The following is a 10,352-nucleotide window of genomic DNA, read 5'->3' as shown; positions in this document are numbered from 1 at the left end:
AACATATGATACTTCCATAGATCTCAAACCTTTTCATGCCATGGACCACCCTTTATGCTTTGACTCTCACCCCCCCCCCCCATTGTTTGTACATATAGTATCATTATGTTTTCCCGTTGTACATGTAACGCCCGGGATTCGAACCCGGGTCTCCCACGTGGAAAGCCAACATCTTAACCGCTCTCGCTCGGGGGAGATATTAGATATTAGACATACATTTAGTGTTATTTTTTTTATTGTATTTTTTGTGTTGATATCTGAACTGTTGGTGCCACTATATATGACTATGAATTGAAACAAGGACCTCAATGGAAACAAGGCCACCGGGACTTTTTTGAACAAACCCCGCACCCCTATATATATATATATATATATATATATATATATATATATATATATATATATATATATATATATATATATATATATATATATATATATATATATATATATATATATATATATATATATATATATATATATATATATATATATATATATATATATATATATATATATATATATATATATATATATATATATATATATAGGTTTGGATGACTGTAGCACCATCTAGTGGTGTCTACACATCACAGCCTTCTGTCCCAGCCTAGCTAACATGATTTGACAGGCTGCATTCTTTGTGCTTTATTATTCTTTACTAAATGCTTTTATGCTTTCACTGTAATAAATCTATTTTTTATAACCAACGGATCGCCTAATGAGTATTACTGATCAAATAATATGTATTTCATTCTGATGACTCTTTTCAGATGATCACTTCTTACATAAATCATGAGAACAGATCAGTTACTTCAGTAATCAACAATGAATCACATCCCCCCCCCCCCCCCCCCCAAACTGGGACCGCTGAAATGGACGTGCACATTCATGCACGTGCAAATGTATGCCCACCATATTTTAGACCTAGTGTCTTTTTGTACAGGTTTCTACAATTATACAGAGTTTATAAGAAATTACAGATTTCAAAAAGATGTGACAGAGGTCATCTTTGGCAGACGGGCTATTGTGTATGAAACTCCTTTCCTTTAAGGCTCTTTAAAGCTCTTTAAGACTCTTTAAGACTCTTTAAAGCTCTTTAAGACTCTTTAAAGACTCTTTAAAGACTCTTTAAAGACTCTTTAAAGACTCTTTAAGGCCTCTTTTCACCTACAGTGAACCGTGCCATCATGGAAAGCTGTGGCTCCTAAACTTTTCCCCAAATAGACTTGTATTTAGGCCGCGGACCCCCATCTGGAAATGTTGTGGCCCCTAGAAGAGAAGATTTGTGTTAAAAAGATGTAGCTGGGGACCCCTGGTAGTACAGCCTACTAACATCAGAACCTGCTCAGGATGTAGTCGCCTTAACCCAACGTGAGTTCTGGGTCAACTTCTAGATCAGATGTTTTTGCAATTTAAAAAAAACGTTAAGCAGCAAAACATAAAAACACTTGTTTAACGACGTACCTCCACCCTCCAGGGTTGGTTGATCATTTCATGAGTCCTGTAAAGCAGTGCTTCTCAAACTTTTTCATGTCAAGGACCAAATGGAACCAAATGGACCCGTTAGGGTCCATTTGTACACTCTCAGAGTTACAGACCCATAAGGGTTCATTTGGTTCCTATCCATCATTTAGCTGGGGACCCCCTGGAACCCCCTCAAGTACCCCTGGGGGTCCCCTGACCCCACTTTGAGAACCAATGCTGTAAAGGTTCAGGTTATGGAAGTTTCTGGGTTTAAAGGGATAGTTCACCCATGTTAAAAATGACTTTTTTTCCCTATGTATTACTCACCCCATGGAGACTTGAATTCATGGATATTTTATATATTTTGTCTCATTCCTGAGACAATAATTTGATGACCAGCAGCGGTTCCGGTAGGAGACACAAAGAGTCTCCTTTGTATATCCTACCGGAACCGCTGATTTTTAATTTCAAAATACTTCCAGGAATGTCACGGCTGTGGGGGCCCGGTGAAGATGCCAGGAGACAACATAACAATAAACTCAACAAATTACACAAAAGCCTTTTATTATCCATTCTTACAAAAAAACTAAAACAAAATAAAAAACGGGAGGTCAAAACGTTATCTCTTTCAACGGCTCAATGACGACTCATGAAAAAAATGAAAACAAACAAACAAACCTCCAGGAAAATAAATCCTGCATCGTTTTATAGAATTAAAAAAAAAGGGAATTTAACCCATTAAGAGTTAAGACCGGGAACGCATCTGTGTATTTATTTTTTAATTTCTTTGGGCTCGTAGATCTGCATTTTTTGGGGGGAAAATATATATATATATTTTTTTTAAAGCGACCATTTGTAACTCAAATCTTTGCTTCTGGGGGATTCTACAAATGTCTTCTAAATCCTAACAGTTTTTTGAAGAAAAAAAACGTATGTTGCTATAATATCAGTGGCTCTCAAACTTTTTCATGTCAAGGACCCCCAAAATGATATTATTTGTCGTCGTCCCCCCCCCCCCATCTCAAAATATTTTGTTCCAGGGACCCCCCATGAAGCAAAGCAAAAATGTTCACTTTAAAAAATGTATATATATATATTCAAAGATTTGCAAAAATAACGATTTTTCAAAAATCACAGAGTGCCGCGGTATGAGCTTGTAGATCTGCTATTTCTGAACAGCCCAAAGAAATGTTAAAACGACACACAGATGCGTTCCCGGTCCTAATGGGTTCAAACGCAGACGTCTCTAAGTCAGAGTCTCTGAGTTCCTTACACTGGTTCAGCTGGAACGCTAGAACGCAGGGGGAACTATATTTCCTGGTTCAGGCAGAAGGAACTATTTCTTGGCGTAGGTGATCTTCATGGCGCAGGTGGCCGTGATCCTGAAGCCCTGTAAGGCGTCCTTGGCCACGCCCGCCTGTCCGTCGCTCTCGAATTCCACGAAGGAGATGTCGTGTTTGCCGGGGACCAGACGCACCTCTTTGAAGCCGGGGAACCTGGGAAAAAACAGGGTGTTTAAGTGCATTCATTCCTTTGAGGCCTTTCCCCTCAAAGCAAAGCAAAGTTTGTTATTTACCCAGGGTGTCGGACTAAGCACGAAGCTTGTTTCCAGCCGGACCCTGCATGGAAGCCTTGCTCAAGGGCTATTCAGCGGTGATTCATGATTGATGTGATGAATTGGGGAATCGAACTAGGGACCTTCCGGTATCAAGGCCGCCCCTCTAACCACTAGGCCACCGCTGCTCACACAGTTAAAGGTTTCATGACGTTCAGTTTTACCACACATTAAAAGTCTTTGTCATGGTCCTTCAAACGTGTATACAAACTTTTAACAAACAAGTCCAGTGAGCCATGGCAGGTGTTTTTCTCTCACATTTCTAAAGCCTTTTTTTCAACTGCACTGAAAGCCAGAGAGCGGCGAGGCAAGTCAGCTTCATCAAAACACGTGAATTCCATAGGAAATGAATTGAAACGGCCTTATAATTCACATAAATGAATCTTACTGGTTGAACAGCATGGAGAGCATCATCTCATTAACATAAATGAATCTTACTGGTTGAACAGCATGGAGAACATCATCTCATTAACATAAATGAATCTTACTGGTTGAACAGCATGGAGAGCATCATCTCATTGGTCTCTTCTGGCAGGTTGCTAAGGAACAGGATGTAGTTGGGCGGGTTGTCAGGAACCTGAGGAAGACAATATTATAATATTATAACGGCATTAACATGTATTATAATATGAATAATATCATTAACGTTTACTTTTAAAATAATGTTAGAAATTTGTCATTTTCAGACTTATAAAAAAATAGCAAATCTACAAGCTAGTAGCGCAGCACCGAGTGCCACGCTACGAGCTTGTAGATCTGCTATTTCTTTTTTTTATGTGGAAAATGTGTGCAAATATTTGAATATATCATTTTTTTAAAAGCGAACATTTGTAACTCAAATCTTTGCTTCTGAGGGGATTCTATAAATGCCTTCTAATGTCTTCTGTTTTTGAAAAAAAACGTATGTTGCTGTAATATCAGTGGCTCTCAAAAATGATATGTATTTGGCTATTCAAAAATAGCAGATCTACAAGCTCATAGCTAGAGAATAATTTTCAATCTGTCCTATAATGGAAACTGATATTCTGTCAAGTTTTCCCCGAGACATAAGAGGAGCTAGTACCAGTTTCCCGGTAGACCAGTGGTTCTCAAACTTTTTCAAGTCAAGGACCCCCAAATTGACACTTATTAGCCCGCGGACCCCCATTTGAAAAGACGTGCGAGGGACCCCCATAAGAGAAGGTTTTTACAGCTCTCTTGCAGTGATTCTCAACTATTTTAATTTCAAGGACCCCCAGTTTAACATGCATTAGGGCTACGGACCCCCATTTAATGGCATTTATACCTCTGCGACCCCAATTCACATTGTAAAACCAATGTTAATTTAACTCTGAGAGTGTACAAATGGAACCAAATGGACCCGTTAGGGTCCATTTGGTTCCATTTGTACACTCTTAGAGTTACAGACTCATAAGGGTCCATTTGGTTCCTGTCCATCATTTAGCTGGGGACCCCCTGGAACCCCCTCAGGTACCCCTGGGGGTCCCCGGACCCCACTTTGAGAACCAACGCGGTAGACAGACGACCCCCTCCGCTTTTTTTTGTATATATATTTATTCTTCATGCTTTTTTTTCGTATATATTTTTTTTTTTTCATGCTGCTTTTTTTTTGTACATAGTGACATTTTTTCTCTGTATTTTTATGTTGATATTTGAACTGTTTGGTTGCTACTATATATGTCTATGAAATTCATTCAAGGACCCCAACGGAAACAAGCCCGCAAGGACTTTTTTGGCCGGACCTTTTAGACAAAAAGTATTATAAATGTAACTGTGTTGTTTTACATTCTTTTGCCTAATAAAAAAATCAATCAATCGATCAAACAAACTGTTTCTTTATGGGTAAATATTGACATATTTACATAACATAATAATAAGCCATAAATGTACGGTACTGTAAAGTTATAATGTCATTCAGGAGATCAGTGGATGAAAGAGATATTTAGATGTCTGAGCCCTGAGCCTAAACACCTTCCCAACCACCCACTGACCTGGAACTGTGTCATTTTTAGATTTGAGCTAAAAAGCATTATTTTACAGTTTGGGCTATTCAAAAATAGCAGATCTACAAACTCATAGCGCGGCACCGAGTGCCGCGCTATGAGCTTGTAGATCTGCTATTTTTGAAAAATCGTGAAAATGTGTGCAAATCTTTGAATATATATATATTTAAAGCGAACATTTTTAACTCAAGTCTTTGCTTCTGGGGGGTCCCTGGAACAAAATATTTTGATGGGGGTCGGCGGCCAAATACATATCATTTTGGGGGTCCTTGACATGAAAAAGTTGAGCACCACTGATATAGAAACATACGATTTTGAGAAAACTGTTGAGATTTAGGAGACATGTAGAATCGGCTTCAGGTCTCAATGGTGAATAGTAAATGAAGCTTCATAAAACCAGTTTAATGAATGGTAAATGAAGCTTTATAAAACCAGTTTAATGAATGATAAATGCAGCTTCATAAAACCAGCGGTATATCGTGACATATAAGCACTTTACCTTTTCAGGAGGCGTGTGAGTCTGGCTGTTCGATCCCTGGAGACGTGGAGAACAAAGACAAAGAGTTCATTATGACACAACATGTAGACGTTCATTATGCTCACATCACAGCTTTATAGAAGTAAAGAAGGGTCTGTGTGTATCATTAACACATCCGCCGCCAACGGCTAATCTCAGAACGTCCAACGTAGTGCCAAGCTTTTTTTGTCCTTTTTTGTTTTTTTGATTCCGCCATAGCCCCCGCTAAATCCGTTTAAAATCCGCGTTCATTTGGTTCGACACAAACACGGGACCGACGGAACAAAACGCTGAAAACCACGCCGCGAGCCGATCCTCCATTTTGAAGAACGAGGCGAAAATGTTAGAGTGGAGGATGCGGAGAGCAAAACAACAAGAGATAATGGCTTCCAAAGTTGATCACTAGACAGGAAACGGAGGCGGGACAAAAACCGGAAACAGTATTATTTCGTTTCCGGTCCGCCCCGTTTCCGGTTTTCGTGACGATATGTATCGTTTTGGAAACAAAAAATATCGTTTTGAGAAAACATATATTTTTTTACAATCATAATAAATCAGGCATGCAAACAGCCCCGAGGTGAAAAGAGTGACAACATGTTGGGTTTTTTTTGGGGTCAGGTGTCACATTATTGCCCTATTTGGATTCAAAACGGCTATTGTAGCTGAAAAGCTACAAGTTTGCATGTCTGAATAATGCAAAAACAGAATTATTTGTTTGCATTTGCTTTTTTTCTCCCCCATATATTTTCATAATAAAAAAGGTGTGTATCGTATCGAAATCGTATCGAAGTTGTGAGCCCAGTATCGTATCGTATCGTGAAATGAGTGTGTCGGCAGTCACACCCCTAGTGGATGTATGTATGACTCACTGGCACGGCTGGTTTCTTGGCGACGTTGGTGGATAGTTCTAGAGCTTTCTTCTTCTTCTCTTTCTTCTTGTCTTTGTCTCCGTACGTTCCTCTCATCTTGGAGATCACCTCAGAGTCTGTCTTAGCATACTGAATCCTCTGGAACATTATAAACATTATAAACATCATTATAAACATCATTATACACATTATTATAAACCTCAGAGTCTGTCTTAGCATACTGAATCCTCTGGAACATTATAATTATTATAAACATCATTATACACATCATTATAAACATTATTATAAACCTCAGAGTCTGTCTTAGCATACTGGATCCTCTGGAACATTATAAACATTATAAACATCATTATAAACATCATTATAAACATTATTATAAACCTCAGAGTCTGTCTTAGCATACTGAATCCTCTGGAACATTATAATTATTATAAACATCATTATAAACATCATTATGCACATTATTATAAACATCATTATGCACATTATTATAAACATCATTATAAACCTCAGAGTCTGTCTTAGCATACTGAATCCTCTGGAACATTATAATTATTATAAACATCATTATAAACCTCAGAGTCTGTCTTAGCATACTGAATCCTCTGGAACATTATAATTATTATAAACATCATTATGCACATTATTATAAACCTCAGAGTCTGTCTTAGCATACTGGATCCTCTGGAACAATATTATAAACATTATTATTTAAGTGGAGTTGACCGTCATGCTACATGCTAACGTCGTACCATAGGCTTGTTGTAGAACTATTAACCGTCATGCTACATGCTAACGTCGTACCATAGGCTTGTTGTAGAACTATTAACCGTCATGCTACATGCTAACGTCGTACCATAGGCTTGTTGTATAACTATTAACCGTCATGCTACATGCTAACGTCGTACCATAGGCTTGTTGTAGAACTATTAACCGTCATGCTACATGCTAACGTCGTACCATAGGCTTGTTGTAGAACTATTAACCGTCATGCTACATGCTAACGTCGTACCATAGGCTTGTTGTAGAACTATTAACCGTCATGCTACATGCTAACGTCGTACCATAGGCTTGTTGTAGAACTATTAACCGTCATGCTACATGCTAACGTCGTACCATAGGGTTGTTGTAGAACTATTAACCATCACGCTACATGCTAACGTCGTACCATAGGCTTGTTGTAGAACTATTAACCATCACGCTACATGCTAACGTCGTACCATAGGCTTGTTGCAGAACTATTAACCATCACGCTACATGCTAACGTCGTACCATAGGCTTGTTGTATAACTATTAACCGTCATGCTACATGCTAACGTCGTACCATAGGCTTGTTGTAGAACTATTAACCGTCACGCTACATGCTAACATCGTACCATAGGCTTGTTGTAGAACTACTAACCATCACGCTGCATGCTAACGTCGTACCATAGGCTTGTTGTAGAACTATTAACCATCACGCTGCATGCTAACGTCGTACCATAGGCTTGTTGTAGAACTATCAACCATCACGCTGCATGCTAACGTCGTACCATAGGCTTGTTGTAGAACTATCAACCATCACGCTACATGCTAACGTCGTACGTACCATAGGCTTGTTGTAGAACTATTAACCATCACGCTGCATGCTAACGTCGTACCATAGGCTTGTTGTAGAACTATCAACCATCACGCTACATGCTAACGTCGTACGTACCATAGGCTTGTTGTAGAACTATTAATCATCACGCTACATGCTAACGTCGTACCATAGGCTTGTTGTAGAACTATTAATCATCACGCTACATGCTAACGTCGTACCATAGGCTTGTTGTAGACCTATTAACCATCACGCTACATGCTAACGTCGTACCATAGGCTTGTTGTAGAAGGGGAAACCCTGCAGTTGTCTCAGGGCGTTGGTAGCGGCGGCCAGCTCCTTGAACACCACGAAGGCCTGCCCCCTCATGGCCGGCGTCTTCAGAGCCACGATGTCCAGGATCTGCCCGAACTGAGAGAACAGAGCGTACAGCGACCGCTTCAGCTCTGGACGAGGAAACACACACACACACACAGAGTTAAAAATTATTGCTTTAAAAATACATTGTTTATATATATATATATATATATATATATACATTTAAAGCTGTGCACAAACTTTCACGATTTTTCAAAAATAGCAGATCTACAAGCTTACAGTGCGGCTCTATGAGCTTGTAGATCTGCTATTTTTTTTAAAGCCAAAGTATGAAATGATAAATCCATCCACGTTCTTACCGTCTTTCTTGATCTTGTCATTTAGATTGTTGATATAAATGGTGTGGTTGGGTCTGATGTCCATGATGACTGTGGACAGAGAGGAAATTATACTCCATTACAATTACTAGAAAACTTTAGTTACTAGTTACTTTGTAGATTTTTATTAATGATCACAAAACATGCATTAACCACTTCAGCCCCTTCACATTTTGGCTATTTGAAAATAAGAGATTACTCACAGAGATCTACAAGCTCACAATGCGTCGCAAGCTTGTAGATCTGCTATTTTCAAAAGATTGTTATACACTTCAAAACGTGAAATGGGGCATTCTGCACAATGAGTACTTTTACCTTTGGTACTTTAAGTACATTTCGATGCCAATACTTTTGTACTTTTACTCAAAAGAACATCTGAGTACTTCTTCCACCACTGCTTAAATACAGTACTTGAGTACATGTACTTAGTTACTTTCCACCACTGATCCGAACAGTAGTTAGCTTCATTCATTCATTAGCAACGTTAGCCTAGCTAAACAGCAGCTAACATGCTAGCCCTGAAACATGACTATCATTAGAGTCATGGCGGAACTTCAACCTAGTGTTTGTACTTTCTCCATTTTACAGTCCATAAATCTACATAAACGTTCACATTTACAATATAACGTGTTTACCTCATGGCCACGGATGTTATAATCATATATTGGTCCTCAGAAGTACCCGTATCTTACGTATTGTTCAATAAAAAAGCATTTTAATCCGATCGGCGGCCATATTTTCATAGAGTTATAACGTATATCAGAGTGCAATACACCTCCAAACCCGATAGGGGCACGTGGTTGAAAGCATATGAAGGTAATTCAGAGAAAATGGCCACCGATCGGATTAAAATGCTTTTCATTGGACAATACACAAAATACGGGTTTTCCTGAGGACCCGTACATGATTGTACATCCGTGGCCATGAGGTCAACACTTTATATTGTAAATATGAACGTTTATGTAGATGTACGGCCTGTAAATGGAGAAAGCACAAACAGCAGGAACAAGTTGCTCCATGACGTCAGCGTCATGTGATCCATGGCTACTATAACATGCTACCTGCTGGCTAACATTACAACTCACTCATTCATTCATAAATAACCAACCACGTGATTTATAAAACATTTATAAAGACATTATGAAGCATTAATAATGAAGCGTTATGAACATACAAGTGTGTATTTATGTGTGGAATAATAATAATGTTATGAGTTTGTATGTAACTCACCTCTCCTCCAAAACACACTTCTACTGAACACTGTGGACTACACGCGTTTCCGTTTCTGGTAAGAACTAACCGGAAACGGAAACGCAGTAATCTGTTTGTTTAATAACTGAATACAGCGTCTCTTTACTGACCTCTACAGGCTGGGAGTAGCAGCTGCAACAACAGATAGGATACTACATTTTAAATTAACGTTTTATTAAAGTTACTTTAACTTAGTGCTGCTCATAGCAAGACATATTATTATAAGACATTTTATTATAAGTTATATTATTTAAACTGTGGATTAATTCAAGTCAACAATTATTAATATTAGTTAATAGTTAGTAATTAGTAAATTAGTTATAATTTTCTCTGGTTAGCACAGGTTGGATTTTTGC

General features: G+C 38.5%; 1 protein-coding gene across 1 annotated transcript; it reads right to left on the bottom strand.

The window, feature by feature from the left end:
- Window positions 1-2,011: 2,011 nt before the first annotated feature.
- snrpb2 (small nuclear ribonucleoprotein polypeptide B2) lies at window positions 2,012-10,026 on the bottom strand. The gene is made up of 7 exons (XM_084074999.1): window positions 9,976-10,026; window positions 8,728-8,796; window positions 8,324-8,496; window positions 6,472-6,609; window positions 5,585-5,620; window positions 3,571-3,659; window positions 2,012-2,963 (listed from the first exon to the last, which is right to left on the bottom strand). The coding sequence occupies exons 2-7, from the start codon at window positions 8,789-8,791 to the stop codon at window positions 2,804-2,806; spliced, it is 660 nt and encodes a 219-aa protein (XP_083931125.1). The 5' UTR covers window positions 8,792-8,796; window positions 9,976-10,026; the 3' UTR covers window positions 2,012-2,803.
- Window positions 10,027-10,352: the final 326 nt, after the last annotated feature.

Source organism: Gymnoscopelus microlampas (genome assembly GCF_963454915.1).
Source record: "Gymnoscopelus microlampas genome assembly, chromosome: 2".
Classification (NCBI taxonomy): Eukaryota; Metazoa; Chordata; class Actinopteri; order Myctophiformes; family Myctophidae; genus Gymnoscopelus; species Gymnoscopelus microlampas.
Note: the sequence above shows the minus strand (reverse complement) of the source record. Positions and strands in the feature narration are given on the sequence as shown.

What these genes read in the sequence shown, in the direction of transcription:
- snrpb2 (XM_084074999.1), bottom strand. Translation starts at nt 8,791, where the DNA reads ATGGACATCAGACCCAACCACACCATTTATATCAACAATCTAAATGAC. An exon ending in CCTTCTACAACAAGCCTATG is followed by an intron (nt 6,610 to 8,323) that starts GTACGACGTTAG and finishes ATAATGTTCCAG; the next exon opens with AGGATTCAGTATGCTAAGAC. An exon ending in CTCTCCATGCTGTTCAACCA is followed by an intron (nt 2,964 to 3,570) that starts GTAAGATTCATT and finishes GTTTTTTCCCAG; the next exon opens with GTTCCCCGGCTTCAAAGAGG.